The following is a 16,987-nucleotide window of genomic DNA, read 5'->3' on the forward strand; positions in this document are numbered from 1 at the left end:
ATTATATATATTCAAGGTTTCATTCAATATATTCGAGTTTCATTCAATATATTCAAGTTTCATTATATATATTCAAGGTTTCATTCAATATATTCAAGTTTCATTAAATATATTCAAGGTTTCATTCAATATATTCAAGGTTTCATTATATATATATTCAAAGATTAATTTCCTGAACGGCATGCCATAATATATATATGTTTATATATATATATATATGTATATATATATATATGTATATGTGTATATTATGGCATGCCATATATATATATATATATATATATATATATATATATATATATATATCTTCTTGTTTGATTTTGTATTTTCACTGTATCACACAGCCCAACAGATGGGTTTAAATATGACCTGAAGGATTGTCTTTTAACACCAATTTGTTTTCTGTCTCAGCCTTTCTGATGTCTGAGTTGGAGGCATCAAGGATGATCTTGGTGAACAAACCTCGGAAGAAAGCCCAGGAGTTGGGCAGCCCCGTGTTCCAGGAACTGAAAGGCATCTGCGTGGCACTGGGCATGTCCAAGCCTCCTTCTAACATCACCATGTTTCAGTTCTTCAGTGGAATAGAGAAGAAGGTCAGTAGGTGTCAGGGGCCCAAGAGATATGTACAAAACAATGTCCTGCATGCTCCCTTCAGCAGAAATGGCTAAGTACTAAAGACTCACTCTTATGCTGCTGTCACACTGAACTCAAACTTTTGCATCATGACATGACATTTGCATCATTCATGCTGCAAGATCATTTTTCTGCTATTCTTTTGTACATTAGCTTCTATGGTGTCTACAAGGCGGACTGACTTCCTCGCTGAACATGGGGAATCTCGAAGCTGATTGTTTTTTGCATCATTGTACAAGGCAACATTTTTCCTTAAGTTGAAATATTTCAAGTGAATAGAGGTATTGATGCAAAAATGCAAATGATGCAAAAACGTGAATGAATCAAGAATGTGCTGTGCTGTTTACATCGCCTGATCCAGCTAACATGAAATGTCCGTCTACTCGTGTCTATGCTTGTTTCCCCGCTGGCTCAGTAACAGCCAGCAGGGACACAGTAAAAAAATTGTTTAGCCACTAAACAAAGGGCAAACAATCTACACCACGCTCTTTTAGTGAGTCTCTGCTCGAAAAATGACATACCCAAACTAAATGGAGTAAATATCTGCAGTTACAAGCTCTGTGGATTATCTTGGTATCAAAATAAAGATAACACTTGTAAGATTCCACCAGATGTGTAAGTTTCACTGTAGATGCCACTGTGTGAGAGTAAATGGGTCGATGACAAATAAAGCTTCTTAAAAGGTATTTTTTAAAAGTATTTTCAAAATAGATGTATATATAATATTGGTTGCACCAGCTGACCACATTAGTTATGACATGAAATATGCTGAAAAAAATGCAATTTCATTTCAAATAGTAACATGTGTTTTAGACATCAGTTAAACCTAACCCTAACCCATCAAAAACAATTCACATAACATTACATCTTTATGATGAGGATCGAGTACAGTCGCGATGAAGTGCAGGGGATCTGGGTAGATGTTAATAAAACGTGGTGACAGACTCTTAAAGAGCAAAGCTCACTTTTTATTGTTTTCACTCCATGTTCTCAGAAGAAGAGGCTTTGGTGCTGCAATTAATGGAATAACGGATGCATCAGATGAGCTGATCTCTTTAGTTAACTGCTCAAAGAGAGAAATTTGTTCTCTGGTGTGAAGTCAATGTCGCAGGAATTTCATAATCTGCTCCGTATGCAGCCAAGTTTCGCTTTAGCGCAAAGAGACGTTCCTGATTTAATAGTTGCTGTTCCACAGTATACTTGCTGTGTTTCGGCCTTTATTGACAAGAACAATGCAACCGTAATAATGACATATTTGATGATGTGACTACTTGGGGGCGCAGCGGCCTTGATCCCTGGTTTAGAAAAATCTGTGGCGCATAAAAAAATTGTTTTAAAATAAAGAAACAACTCTTGGGGTGCAAGTAAACCCTGGTGGCCGACCAGGCTTATAATGCACTGGGGGAAACCCTGTAATAATAAGAATAACTGTTGTAGAACTTTCCATTTTTTTCTGACAATGATTAAGGTGACCCATTCAATAGGTGCATAAAGCAAGACAGTATCAATTTGTTGTTAGATGATTAACAGTCCTTCTTGTGTCCACTAGATGGAGTTTGAAAACCCTCGATGGAAACATTGTGGTCAGGACTTATTAACAAATGACTTATTCGGCCTTCTCTAACGTTATCAGCTCCCATTCCTAAGCACAAGCTGAAACAATTCAGGACGGTGCCTGCCGCAACTATCTAATCACAACAGCCTTGGTGCACTGGCACCAGTCTGTTGTCTACAGAATTTGTCTCTTCATATTTTCGCTGAGCCTAACCTGACTGGAGCAGACGACTGACGCTATTGCAAAGGTCCTCCCCAAGGGCAGCTCAATGTAACACCTTTAAATATCCTAACTCTGGGACTCTGACAGAGGATTCCCAACTTTTAACATACTTGTTTTATGTTCGGCATTGTCTCAGTTCTCCTCAGATCTGAGTTGCTTCCAATAAAGCTTTTCAACTTAACTCATCTCTGACTCCAGAAAACTCCATCTTTGGTCGCAACAAAAGGTCTTCAAAAACAGTCACAAAGTAATTTTAACTTAAAGCAGTGGACCAACAACAAATACAGTTTTTCTCCTTGGACTGGGGAGTGGGAGTGGGGAGTGAGTGTTTTACAAAGCAAACACTGTATAAGAAATACAGTAAAACGTGCATACTTTCAAAGTAAACTGTATCAAGTCAAATATTTAGTTTACCAAAACAAAAAGTGATGAAGTTATGCAGCATTTATTTCAATTCTCAGTTGCATTACATTTTCCTTTACCTTGGTTGTATTTGTTAGGGCCTGGGCACTGACAAGTGCAACGGCTCTATTGTATGTGCTCTGATTATCTTTTTTTTTTCTTTCACTTACTATATTAGGACACTTTTGAAGGCCTTGCCATGCACAGAAACTTGCCAAACAAAGTGTGCATTAAATAACCTGTGGACATTGCAGTCTGGCTGAATTTTAGGATGCTTTGATGAATGTATTTTATTTTATTTTATTTTTTAATTTCGGGCATGTCAGATCAATCATCATTACACATCATCTAAGTTTAATTCATACACATGGCCGAAAGGGAAAGCGGGAGAAGCAAAGGCTTACCTAGTCCCGTCCCCATTAGCCACAGAATACATTATTATCATCATGCTGATTTTTCATATGACAGTTTCATATGACATGTTCCAGCAGCAAGCAATCAGAGCTGCAGTCTAGCTCTAGACCAAGGGTGTCAAACTTTTTGCAAAGAGGGCCAGATTTGGTAAGGTGAAAACGTGTGGGGGCCAACCATTCAGCCTGACATTCTTTGAACCAATAACATTAAATACAAATGATCTATTTTATGAAATTTTCATTGCAAATGACAACCTTCATTTTTTTCCATTTTCAAGTTTTTACCAAAATCACTCTTCCTTTCGTATTTGAAGACCACATGAAATGAAGATAAAGTCCGTCTGGAAATAAACACTTTAGCGAATATTAAACATATCTCAGTTCATTTGAAACATTACATATTATTCACTATTAAATGCTCACTGTAAACTTCTAAATTCAAAACAGTAGTTTGGATCATCACAAAAAATTAATTAATTGAGATTTTACACAGAGCTTCTCAATGCTTTGCAGCACTTCTGTATCCAGTGTGGCCCTGGTTTTGTTCTCCTTTGTTACTCACTGTAGTTTAATAAAATGGATTCACTGTTTTATTTTTCAGCTGAAAGAAGCCATAAGTCGTGTCCCACCAAATCATGTAGGCGAGCCGTTGATGAAGAAGGCCCTGGGTCCTTTGCACCTGGTAAATACTGAAAAGTGATAAAGAAACACAATAACACAGTGTAAGTGACTAATTCTTCACCTGTGTTTGTTTTCAAATTTTTCTAGGAAAAAATTGAAGCTATAAACCAGGCACTAGTGAATGAGTACGAAGTCAGAAGAAAGATGTTACTGAAGCGTCTTGATGTGACAGTGCAGTCTTTTGCTTGGTCTGAAAGAGCAAAGGTGTGTTGAAATTCAGAATTTTTTTCCTTTCTTTTTTTGTAGAAGGGGCATTTTTCATGTGCTTTTGTTGCTACATCCATTCTAAATGATCTTCATCCACATGCACCATACTATGCCATAAACCTGAAAATGTCACATAACCATTCCAGGGTTTCCTCTACATGTAATTGATTGTGGCGCATCGCCACGGCAAAATAAAAGCCGCCACACCTTCAGAATTTCTTTTTTTAACCTTGTTTTCATGTTTTTTTATGATCATATTAATGTAAATTATTGTATGAAATGTGATTTTGGCTTAGAGTCACCACCTGCCTGTCTGCGGCGTGCGAAAGACAAAGAGAGTTGAGACAACAGTCCGACGTGGAGGGAGAGAAAAGGGTGAAAGATATGTACCTAAGCTTATAGGTTAAGGTTATATTTGATACAGTTTTGTTCACAACATATAACCAACACAACAATAAGTGAATGAACTAATGGCCAAGACCACAGACCTCACTCACTCGCTCAATCGCTCTCTCTCTCTCTCTGCGCATATGTAAGGTCCCGACTCTTGTCCCAAATATGACAGGCTTCATTCAGTGATTGAAACAAATATATTAACATTAATGAAACGTTTACATGCAGAGCGCATCCACTCGCAAAGCAGACAGTAGCCCCACGGCTTTTCCACATTCCAATATTAATTTTCACTCCAGAAAAAACCCTGAGTCGAGATAAACGTGTTACTGATTGGTTAATACAGGATACGCTTTATTTCTAATATTATTTCAGAGAGATTCTTATTTTTATTTTATTTTTGTACCACTGACACTTGTTCAAGAGAGATTACTTTAGGCCTAATATAGCATGTCGTGTCTTTGGTTATACAGTAGAGAGAGATATTATTTTGTTATTGATAGAGGAAACCTGTTACGTTTCAGATACACGTTTTGAACAGCACAACAGCTGTATTCAGTATAGACTTTTTCTGAACAGGTTCGAGCGAATGCGCACGAGTCGCCGTGTGCCCACGCACGCCTCGCCCATGAACCCGTCACTCACATAAAGTTTGGTTTGGATCGGACCTTTCATTGTAAGGTTATAAGAGTTTCGTTATCTGTGGTGAAAAACCTGAATTTTAGCTAACTTTGTTGCCCCGTATCTCGTACACTATGCAATATCTTTAAAAAGTTTCCAATTTATTCCATTCCTCAACTGATCCACAGTGTCCTCACCAAGTTTGAAGTTGATCACTCAAAAACTGTAGGACTAGATAGATTTTGTAGCATTGGTGCAAATTTGCCAAAAACGCCTCCGTTTTCGCGTCCAATCAAAAATGGCGCCTTCCAGGTTCGTTTTAGAGCATAGGTCTCATTAGATTTTTTGACCGTCCTGACCTAACGAAAGCGTGTACCAAGTTTTGTGCATGTACGTTAAAGCTGAAGTTCTGGCCAACCTCTTTTGTTGCGTCGAGCAGTCCCTCCCACTTCCAATTGTCCACGCTTTTTCACCGAACGACTTCAACATGCAATCGAACGAAACCTTCAGTTTCAAGAGGGTTCTTGCACAGTCATGCTCGAACCCTAATAATAATAATAATAATAATAACTCTTTCAGTTTCAAGAGGGTTCTTGCACAGTCGTGTTCGAACCAAAATAAAGAATCCCTTCAGTTTCAATAGGTTTCTTGCACAGTTGTGCTCGAACCCTAATAACATCTTCAGAATTTAGTTTGAACAACTGAATTTTCGACAAGAATTTTAAATCTGCCTTCATGCATGGAACAGCTGAAGTCCCGTTAAACAGGATGCTGACTTTCACTTCATGTCTGAGGTTGTGAGTTCAAATCTCAGGTGTTGGGAAATGCTAATGCTATAAGCCAGCCTGCCCTTTTCAGGTAAGCTGTCAGCCAAAGATGCAGAGATTTTCAACAGTCACTGTCTGCAGAAGAAGAATATTTGGTGATGATTATATAATTTAGTTTAGTCTGTACACAGAGGGATGGAGCAGTTCTCCTACTACTAAAAGACGTTCAAACATTTTCGATCAACATTGTACATTTTAATTGAAACCCATTCCACATGAATTACACAAAATACAATATTATGACATGTAGGGCAGCTTCCCACAAATTTCATTCATGTTTTCACAGATAATATTCATGATGCTATATATACATTATATTACTTATGGTTTGATTTTTCTGTGTGCCTTTTTCATAGACACATGGTGAAAAGTTGTCCAAAGTTTACCAGCCTTTGCGTTCGACGCTCGACACCGCAAGTAAAATTTCTGCTGCTCATCTTCTGGCAGCTCGACAAGACTTCTCCAAGATCCTACGTACAAGCAGTGGCAAAATAAGAGAGAAAACTGCATGTGCTATTAATAAGGTTTGTTGAAAACACTTTTTTACAGTGTTCAGTACTATTTCTCTGTAGCATTTTTCTGCTATTCCCTTATATTATAAATGTTACATATATATTATACATATATACATATACATATATATAATTATACACATACATATATACACACAAAGAAGAAGAATATCCCAATGAAAAGTTCATGCTACAGTGATATTCTACCATGAAAGCAGGGTATTTAAGTAGATGGATGCAATGGTAATTTCTTTATCTCTAACAAGAGCTATCAACAGTGGTGGCAATACCACAACAAATATTCTCAATGTCTCAATAACTTCTCAATTTTAAAGTGTCGTCTTGGCCTCATGATGTCAACATTTGAACATCAAGATGAAGAGGACTTTTTGAATACAAATTGTCATTGAACCAGAACTTTTAGTGGTTCTATAACTGTTGAACCACTACATCAGACAGTTTTTTGTGGTTAATCACCTTGTTAGAGAACAGCATGTTTTAAGTAAGTACTGAAACATTGAACAATTGAACATTAGCATTCAAAAGTTTAGAGAAGGTTAACATGCACAGGTTATAGTGCATTTTAAGTGCATTCTGAAATAGAATCCAAAAGCTAAGCATCCATAACTTTTTGTGAGTATGTGTATACATATACAGTATATGTAATGTTGAGTATAAAAGCTTGTTTAGTTGTACACATGTTGCTATTGACCTAATTTTAGATTCTGCTGTCTGTTTTTGAATATATTTATTTTGCAACATACATTTTTGTGATACCGACACTTTTGTGTCTGTGAAATATCATGACGGACTGTTGTGTTATAATCTGAAACTCATATTACCCACCCACACCTGACCCCCTTTAGACTAGAGTCAATGCTCTTGGCCTGCACGCCTAATGATTTTGACACCCCTTCTTTAAACGATCTTAATTTGATGTGTCTCTTCCTCAGGTACGAATGGGTCGAGTGCCAGACAGGGGAGGCCGACCCTGTGAGATTGAGCCTCCTCCACCAGAGATGCCCACTTGGCAAAAGCGTCAAGATGCTCCACAGGGCGGAGCATACCATGGTGGGGGCGGGCATGCAGGTGGCAGGGGGGGCTACGATCACTCCTCCCAAGGTGGCCGTGGAGGACACGGAGACAGGGGAGGAAGAGGAGGTGGTGGCAGAGGGGGAAAGGTACAGGGAGGCTGGGTAGAAGGAAGTGGAGGAGGTGGGAGAGGTGGTTACAACCAGGGCTACTATCAGGATGCAGGAGGGCATCACGGGGAAGTTGGGAGAGGGAGTTACGGAGGGGGAGGGCGCAACCAAGGGGGCTTCCAGGATCCTGGGTATCATGGAGGAGGAGGAGGTGGTAGTTACCATGACAATTACCATCAAGACGGAGGCTGGGAGAGAGGTGGTGGTCGAGGAAGTCGAGGGGCCAGGCCTAGGGGAGGCAGAGGTCGTGGTGGTGGTGGTGGAGGAGGAGGATGGGGAGGGAGAGGAGGCTCAAGTTTTAACCAAGGAGGACAGTTTGAACAGTTCTTCCAACAGGGGGGGCAGCACTACAACCAAGCTGGCTTCAATCAAGGCAGACAGTATACTAGTTGAAACCAGAGTGGTGCATTTCAGCAGAGTCCACTCTAATATGGATTCCTCGTCATGCGTGTATTGATTTAAAATCGGTTAAAAATGCCTTATCTTCAAGTGTTTCATTTTCAGCATGGTTAAAAAAAAAGTGCACTCTAGACTGTTCTGGAAATATCTTTGCAGTGGAGAGGGATCATGCTTTGCCATCTACCTTGATGTGTCTCTGTTTTCGTAGCTTTCTTATTGGAAATGTAAAAAACAAATAAGCCAAATCTGCTGTTCTGACGTCATTGTTCCACCCAATTAGCCTTACATTGGACATTTACCATTTCACCTTCTCTGTTAATTAAACATACAATAAGTGATCATCATCATTACTTGTAGAATTTCTTTGATTTGACAATTACCTCTTCTTTCCAGTCTTTAATTTTGTTGCATTTGATTTGACTGGAATCTCCTTTGTTATTTACATTAAAGATGTCATCTTGTACAGTGGAAGGTTGTGTGAATATGTGTTGGATGTTGGAAGATTTGCATGAATGTCTAAATAAGCAATAAAATCTCAAATGAGGATGTTAAACCAATTTTGGTCATTCAGTGGTGTGAGTATCAGAGTCAAGTTAGCCTGTAAATAACACTTATTTTAATAATTCATTGGTTCATAATGTTTATATTTCATTAATGTTTTGTTTTGTCCATAAATGGTGCTAAATGTATATCCCAAACCCCTCAATATGATGATGTCCTCAAGTGTCTTGTTCACAAACTAAAGATTTCCAAAACTGTCAGGAGCAAAGACTCTGAATTCAGGGTTCCTACGCAGCATGGAAAAGTATGAAATTTAATTTGAGTTATTTCCAGGTTTGGATAAGTATGGAAAAGGGGAAAATGTGATTATATACAGTGGTATGCAACAGTTTGGGCACCCCTGTAATTTTTTATGATTTTCCTTTATAAATCATTGGTTGTTTGGATAAGACATTTCAGTTAAATATATCATATAGGAGACAAACAGTGATATTTGAGAAGTGAAATAAAGTTTATATGATTTACAGAAAGTATGCAAGAATTATTTAAACAAAATTAGGCATGTGCATAAATTTAGGCACCTTTGTCATTTTATTGATTTCAATACCTTTAGCACTAATTATTGGAACTCAAAATTGGTTTGGTAACCTCAGTGACCCTTGACCTCCATACACAGGTGAATCCAATCATGAGAAAGGGTATTTAAGGAGGTCAACTGTAAGTGTTTCTCCTCTTTGCATCTTCTCTGAAGAGTGACAACATGGGAGCCTCAAAACAACTCTCAAATGACCTGAAAACAATGATTGTTCAACATCATGGTTTAGGGGAAGGATACAGAAAGCTATCTGAGAGATTTAAGCTCTCAGTTTCAACTGTGAGGGACATTGTGAGGAATTGGAAGACCACAGGCACAATTCTAGTTAAGGCCTGAAGTGGCAGAACAAGAAAAATCTCTGATAAGCAGAGGTGAAGGATGGTGAGAACAGTCACAGTCAACCCACAGACCAGCTCCAAAGACCTACAACATCATCTTGCTGCAGATGGTGTCACTGTGCATCGTTCAACTATTCAGCACACTTTACAGAGATAGTGGAGATGCTGTATGGAAGAGTAATGCAGAAAAACCCTTTTCTCTGCACCCGCCACAAACAGTCACTTGAGGTATGCTAAAGCACATTTGGAACAAGGTGCTGTGGACTGATGAAACTAAAATAGAGTTATTTAGGCAAAACAAGGTGCTTTATGCATGGCGGAAAAAGAACACATCATTCCAAGAAAAACACTGTAAAATTTGGTGGCAGTTCCATCATCATGCTGTGGGGCTGTGTGGCCAGTGCACGGACTGGAAAGCTTGTTAAAGTTCGCATGGATTCCACTCAATATCAACAGATTCTGGAGAACAATGTCCAGGAATCAGTGACAAAGGTGAAGTTGTGTCGGGGCTGGATCTTTCAACAAGACAATGACCCTAAACACTGCACAAAATCTACTAAGGCATTCATGCAGAGGAACAAATACAATGTTCTAGAATGACCATCTCAGTCCCCAGACCTGAATATTATTGAAAATGTGTGGTGTGATTTAAAGCAGGCTGTCCATGCTCGGAAACCATCAAACCTGACTGAACTGGAGATGTTTTGTAAAGAAGAATGGTCCAAAATACCTTCAGCCAGAATCCAAACTCTAATTAGAAGCTATAGGAAGCGTTTAGAGGCTGTTATTTCTGCAAAAAGAAGATGTAAAAAATTGTTCTTTTGTGGTGCCTAAACTTATGCACATGCCTAATTGTGTTAAAATAATTCTTGCACACTTTCTGTAAATCATATAAACTTTATTTCACTTCTCAATTATCACTGTGTTTGTCTCCTATATGATATATTTAATGCGGACCTAGACCTTAAGTTCCAATTAACGCTGTTTTTTTTTTGGTGTGTATCTGCGTCATTACCTTGTTAAAGAAGCCCTGAAGGTTCTAAACAAATATTTCAGCCACTGCTGAGAACGCTGTGTTTTATTTAATCTCGGGCTCAGCGAGATCTCTGAAAAAACCCGGTCAGGTTGCGTAAACCTTACCTGTTCTCCGGAACAGTAGATCGTCCTAGTCTGGGCACATCCGGTAGTGTACATTGAACCGCAGAAGAAGAATAACTTCCGTTGTGGAGGTATTTCACGAGCGGCAGTGGCCGTTTCTCAATATCCATACTTGTGTGTACTTGTCCGTACTTGCGTACTCCTGTACTTGTGAAAACGTCATCAGCCTCAGTCCAAGTTCTGTTCCATTTCTCAAGAACGCGAGCAGCAAGTACGGTTCTCAAACCCGGTAGTGTTCTTGCTCCGCCCATTTTACCAAGTATGCATCGGGTGGTGACTTGAGCGTATTTGGGAAAGCCATATATCCCAGAATGCATTTCGGCGGAATATAGCTGGATAAAATACAAATATAACCCGGAAATAAATATTTTTCTGTGTCACGGGACGCAGTTTTAAAATCATTTGTGGCGAGAAATGTGTCATTTAGAATCCAAATATGTGGTTTGTGCAATAAGATATGATTGATTATAGTTTGACAGCGGCGCTGTCGTAGGTGATCAGCTCCGCCTCTGTGGACGCTCGGTGCTCACAGTGCCCGGCACAGAGCAGCGTTACCTCTGCCTGTCCTGATGAAATGATCCGCTGGTTCAGACGGCTCCGTCATTACATACTTGGTGTGATCCATGGATTTGTTATTGACATGTTGTTTTGTTTTTAATGCAAACGTTTTGACCTGACAGTGTGAACTGTTTGTTTAATATTAATGTTTAATTTATTGTAACTTTGAATTTAGATTTATATTAAAGTCGCACTGTCATTGTATATGTATTTACATATAATGGACATTATTTTATAGTGTATAAAATATAAAAAATTTGAAAATAACAACAATATATGTATTTATTAAAAGTATTTTATATGTTCATTCATCAACACTGTAGGTGGCGGTAATGAGGCTAAAGTGCTTTGCGCCACCCGCCATTCGACAGTAGAACAAGGAAGTACACCGCTGTTCCAATTGAAGAATCGTGTTCATGTACTCCCGTACTTGGCAAGTATGTACTTCAGTCATACTTCTCAAGTATGTACTTTCCAAGTTAGCAAGTACATACTGGCATACTCGGGTATTGAGAAACGGCCTCTGTCTTCTAGGTGAGAGAGTTGAGTCTCAAATCTTGCGGCTGGAAATCACCGTCAGAAAAGAGGATTTCAATCGGCTCGTTTACAGCAACTAGGAGGTTTTTGACCATAAAAACAAGTTAATGTATGTAAGTAGACCTCCATAACTAACATATGTGTGCAACAGGACCACTCTGTTAGCTTTAACTGAAATTTCTTATCCAAACGACCAATGATTTATAAAGGAAAATCATGAACATTTACAGGGGTGCCCTAAACTTTTGCATACCACTGTATATTAATATACACAAATCAAAAAGTTACTAATGCTTGGTGCCGAGTTATTATTTTCCATACGTGTCGTCGAGCCAGCCACCTATTGTCGGCAGCGACAGTGTCATGGCAAGTTTTCCGAGGGCTGGCTTCATGAGAAATGAGTGAATGATTTTAAAACCATTTATTTGCATAAGCATCTAACAATTGGTTTTCCGATGTTTAAAATTGACTGAAAAATCATCTGAGAAGTGTGGGAAATAACTTGTTTTCTTGGTTTCTGTAATTATAGTGAAAGGTGTGAAATGCCTTGGTTTCTGTATATTGTTTAACATAACACTTAACCAACAGTCAAGCTATGAATACATGCCGGGGGGATTGTAAACCAGGGGTCAACATACACATAACATCTGTGGGTCATAAACAAAGTGTGTTTCCTTGTTGAATCTTTGATGTTTTATTGTGTTTGTAAGGTACTTTGATGTGACTGTTTGTGGTGGAGCTATCTGGAGGAAAGGCAGAGAACAGGACAGAGTCTCTCCTCCATGCATGCAGTAAAGACATGATTTACTCAACACTGATGACTCTAGAAATTTCTTTCACATTTTGGCGACGAGGATAGGATGGACGCTCCACTGCTCAGGGCCAGAGTTCTGACTGAAGGTTAATGCCGGTAAGGATAATTTCCGCTCCATCAAGGAGGACAGGAATTCCGCCTGATGTCAGGAACGGGTCCTGATCAGTGGACGCTCCATCTATTTAAAAAGTGAGTACTGTATTTTTTTTAGATCATATCTTGTGTACATGTGGTAAAACCTAGTTAGACAGTTTTCCTTTGTTCCTTTGTAATTCCTTTGTGGTTGACTGTCCAGATATTCTATAATTCCTTTGTGGTGTGAATATCAAGGTCCGGTGTAATTCCTTTGTTGTAATCGGGACCGTCTTCATTCCTGTGTGGTGTTGAAGACTAACTGAAAAAGTGGTTTTGAAGATTAGTTTCAATGGGTGAAACCCACGGAGTAAGACAACTGTCAAAAAGACGTATCCATGATTCTAAACATTCGTATTCGTAATGATAAACATTTGTGTCAATACACGAGTCTGAGAAATTGTTTGGGTTAGGATTGTTTTTATGAGTATGAATCTAAAAGCTGTGAGTGCAAAGTCTTGTGAGTACAACTCTAATTTCTACGACTACGAAGTCCTTACTGTTAAGACAAATTCAAGTTTATGGGTATGAGTCGATAAGTGTTGAAATGATGTCACATAGGTCACAGGCAGGTCACAGAGGAAAGTAATCGAACCCCGATTGCTCCAAACATGCATTGCGCCAAAGACAACTGACTGCAGTGCACTCTCGGGACACCATGGATGTATAATATGAACTGGATAGAGCTCCGCCCCCTCTGCCTTGAAGACAATTTTTACATGGTGGCCACTGTGGGTACTGTAACAGAAAATCCCATGGGGCCCAAAAAGCAATTTTCCCATTGACCGCAATAGTAAAAGAGACGTCTGTAAAAGTGTCCACAGGACACCTCGAAACATGGACACGGGCTTTTATAAATCTTTATATTCTATATTTTTAATTCATGGAGCTTCATATTTGAAAAACATTCCTAAAGGCCATAAAAAGCCCAGACAAATCTTATTTCCCAGAGTGACGTCACAGCTGTGTACGAGCACAGCCAAGCGCGGTCATGTGGCGTCTCTGGAACAGCGCTGCTGTCAGTGAACCGTACGACATGAAAACTTTATGAGAAATGTGAATAAATGAAGACAATGAAGGGGTTTAATTTACATTTTTAAAAATATTATGACAAAGCAGGTTTTAGTTATTTATTCGTCGCTCATTAACATTTATTTTCAAACGTATTATCGATGCATTAACGAGCTTTTGTGTGGGTTCATTGAGGAGAGGAGACTGACATGCTGCACTTTATCACTGTGTTCAGTCCCGGACATCGTGACACTGATGACGGTGTGGACTGTGGAGCTGTGACCGTGTGATGACCTGAGAGCTGCGGTCACTTCACCACTGATTCCCGGGGAGGATGTTTGTCTTATCGTCACTATCGGTTCATGAAGTTACTGTTAAATGTGATGAACACGCGAATTATAATTGAATATAAATATGTTGAGTGAAAGAATCGGGAGTTATAAAACTACTTTAACACGTCGTTGTTGTTCCTAATAACAATTATATAAGTGAAATCAGACAAAAACAACATGATTCCTGTAACACATATAAATTAATAGTCACGGTCCTAACCCAAATAAACAATTTTTATTGATCGTTTTAATCTTTAACTACGTCATTGTACTTTTCAGCTTAACTATATTCACTTCACTATAGTTGGTTTTGCATTTATTTACAAATCCATGGTTTAAAGCCGAAGTTAACGTAACGTCGGTATTCATGAAATCCGCTAGCGCACGTCATTAACGTACTCCCATCATGCCTTTCGCTGTTCATGTACGCGCCGAGCAAGGCGATAACACGGACGGCTCGTTCACATAGCCGAGAGGCATTATGCTAGTGACACTACTGCGCATGCTCTATGGGCCCCATAACCCAAAAATAAACACAAAGTCAAAAACTTTTTTGGCATATGCGCTGGGTGAGCAGCTTCATAGGAATGAACGGAGCCAAAGTGGCGGTGCTCTATCCAGTTCATATAATACATCCATGCGGGACACCGGTAACTCAAGGGAAGAGTCACAGGTAAAGCCAATAACACAACCAATATTTATTTATTTTTATTTAGTTGTTAATTTCATGAAATTGTACCGTTTTAAATAATATACAGTTTATGGACGTACAGACATACTGCTTTAGCTTGCAAGCTAACGACATGCCGGTGACACTTACCAGCATTAGAAGCTGGTTTAAGTGCTAGTTAAGTGCTAGTACAACGCTCTGGTCAAACAGAGGAGCACCTTCAGTCAGAGACTGATTGCTCCTAAATGCACCACAGAGCGCCACAGGAAGTAATTTCAGCCTGTGGCCATAAACCTTTACAACTCCTCCCTCTGATGATCAGACTCTTTATAAATAAATAAACAAACAAACAACAGACAAACTATAATTACCCATTCTCATCTAACTTCTTTCATTTGTTTATACTTCATTCACTGTATATTGTATATATTCCCAGATTGTCTTATTGTTTTTTATTTTTATTTTTATTTTATTTTATTTTATTTTATTTTATTTTATTTTATTTTATTTAGCTTATTGTCTATTTCACTGTCTTGTTTTATTTTATTTTATTTTATTTACATATTTTATTTTATTTACATCTGTTTATCTAGCTCTTGTTTCCTCATGCTGTATTTTTTCTTACTTTGTACAGAGCATCTGGAACAAAAACAATTTCCCCCCAGGGATAAATAAAGTATTTTGATTCTTATACTTAATTAGCACTGACCTGCAAAATATGAACAAAACAAGTTACGTTTCTTCCTTATGGAAACGAATAGGAATGGAGGACCCAAATGCATTGGTTCCCAGAGGAACGGACTCACTCGGCTTAGTTGGAGACTTTAGGTGGAGACAGCGTCTCGGTTGGAGATGACCAGACAAACCAGAAAGTGACGCGGCAGCTCCACTGGAGACGAGGAGACACCAGACGAGAAGGCGGAAGTGATTCACCCACGACTGAAGACCTGTACAAGGATCCAACACCATCGTCAAGTTTGCGGACGACACAACAGTGCTTGGCCTCATCAGCAACAACGATGAGACAGCCTACAGGGAGGAAGTGAAACATCTGGCCGATTGGTGCGCTGACAATAACCTGCTCCTTAACACCAGCAAAACAAAGGAGCTAATTGTAGACTTCAGAAGAGAAAGAAGAATCACGCACAATCCCATTCATATCAACGGAATGGCTGTTGAACGTGTTTCCAGCTTTAAATTCCTGGGGACCCACATCACAGAGGACCTCTCCTGGTCCACCAACACCTCCAGTCTTGTCAAAAAGGCTCATCAACGCCTCTTTTTCCTGAGGATCCTGAAGCGTCACCACCTGTCCTCAGACGTTCTGAGGAACTTCTACCGCTGTGTGATCGAGAGCTTTCAAACGAACTGTGACACAGTCTGGTATGGAAACTGCTCCGTCACAGACCGTAAGGCGCTACAGAGGGTGGTCAAAACCTCACAGTGCATTATAAGGACTCCACTTCCTGCCATTGAGGATGTTCAGAGGAAACACTGTCTGCGTCGCGCTCGCAACATCCTCAAAGACTCCTCCCACCCTGCCCATAGACTGTTTGTCCCCTTGCCCTCGGGAGGACGCCTCAGAAGTCTCCGGACCAGAACCAGCAGAATGAAGAACAGCTTTTTCCCCAGAGCTGTCTGCCTTCTCAACTCTGCCCAACAATCTCTGAACTCTGCCTCCCTTCCAATCTCTACCCCCCACTGACCCCCCCGCACAACCCCTCACACTAGTTACCCCGAAGCCCACCAAAGAATGTTTACTGTCGTTTGTTTATTTATTGTGTAGAATGTTCATATCACCAAAAAAAGCTACCTACCTGTAAAATATTCTGTTAATCTGTAAAATATTTTGTATATATATAAGCATTTATCCATCCATCATCTACCGCTTTATCCTCCACCAGAGGGTCACGGGGGGTGCTGTGCCTATCTCAGCAGACATTGGGCGATAGGCGGGTACACCCTGGACAGTTCGCCAGTCCATCACAGGGCCACATATAGAGACAAACCATTCACTCACACCTATGGTCAATTTAGAGTGACCAATTCACCTAATCCCCATATCACATGTTTTTGGGGAGGAAGCCGGAGAAACCCACGCACACACGGAGAGAACATGCAAACTCCTTGCAGAAAGGCCCTTGTTCCGAAGATGTTCCAAACGGGGCTCGAACCCAGGAACTCGGGTCTTCTTGCTGCAAAGGCAAGAGTGCTAACCACTACACCAACCGTGGGCCCGCACTTATCCATATGTCTATTAATATAACATATTCA

General features: G+C 39.6%; 1 protein-coding gene across 1 annotated transcript in view; it reads left to right on the forward strand.

Annotated features, from left to right (window-relative positions):
* The window catches only part of fam98a (family with sequence similarity 98 member A), a 47,148-nt gene extending 38,488 nt beyond the window's left edge, over positions 1–8,660 (forward strand). Inside the window, exons 4-8 of the mRNA XM_083909519.1 lie at positions 412–593; positions 3,827–3,907; positions 3,994–4,110; positions 6,311–6,478; positions 7,420–8,660. Coding sequence (XP_083765645.1) covers positions 412–593; positions 3,827–3,907; positions 3,994–4,110; positions 6,311–6,478; positions 7,420–8,061 — 1,190 coding nt within the window. The 3' untranslated portion in view covers positions 8,062–8,660. The remainder of the gene's footprint in view (positions 1–411; positions 594–3,826; positions 3,908–3,993; positions 4,111–6,310; positions 6,479–7,419) is intronic.
* Positions 8,661–16,987: the final 8,327 nt, after the last annotated feature.

Source organism: Microchirus variegatus, assembly GCF_963457635.1.
Source record: "Microchirus variegatus genome assembly, chromosome: 23".
NCBI classification, from domain to species: domain Eukaryota; kingdom Metazoa; phylum Chordata; class Actinopteri; order Pleuronectiformes; family Soleidae; genus Microchirus; species Microchirus variegatus.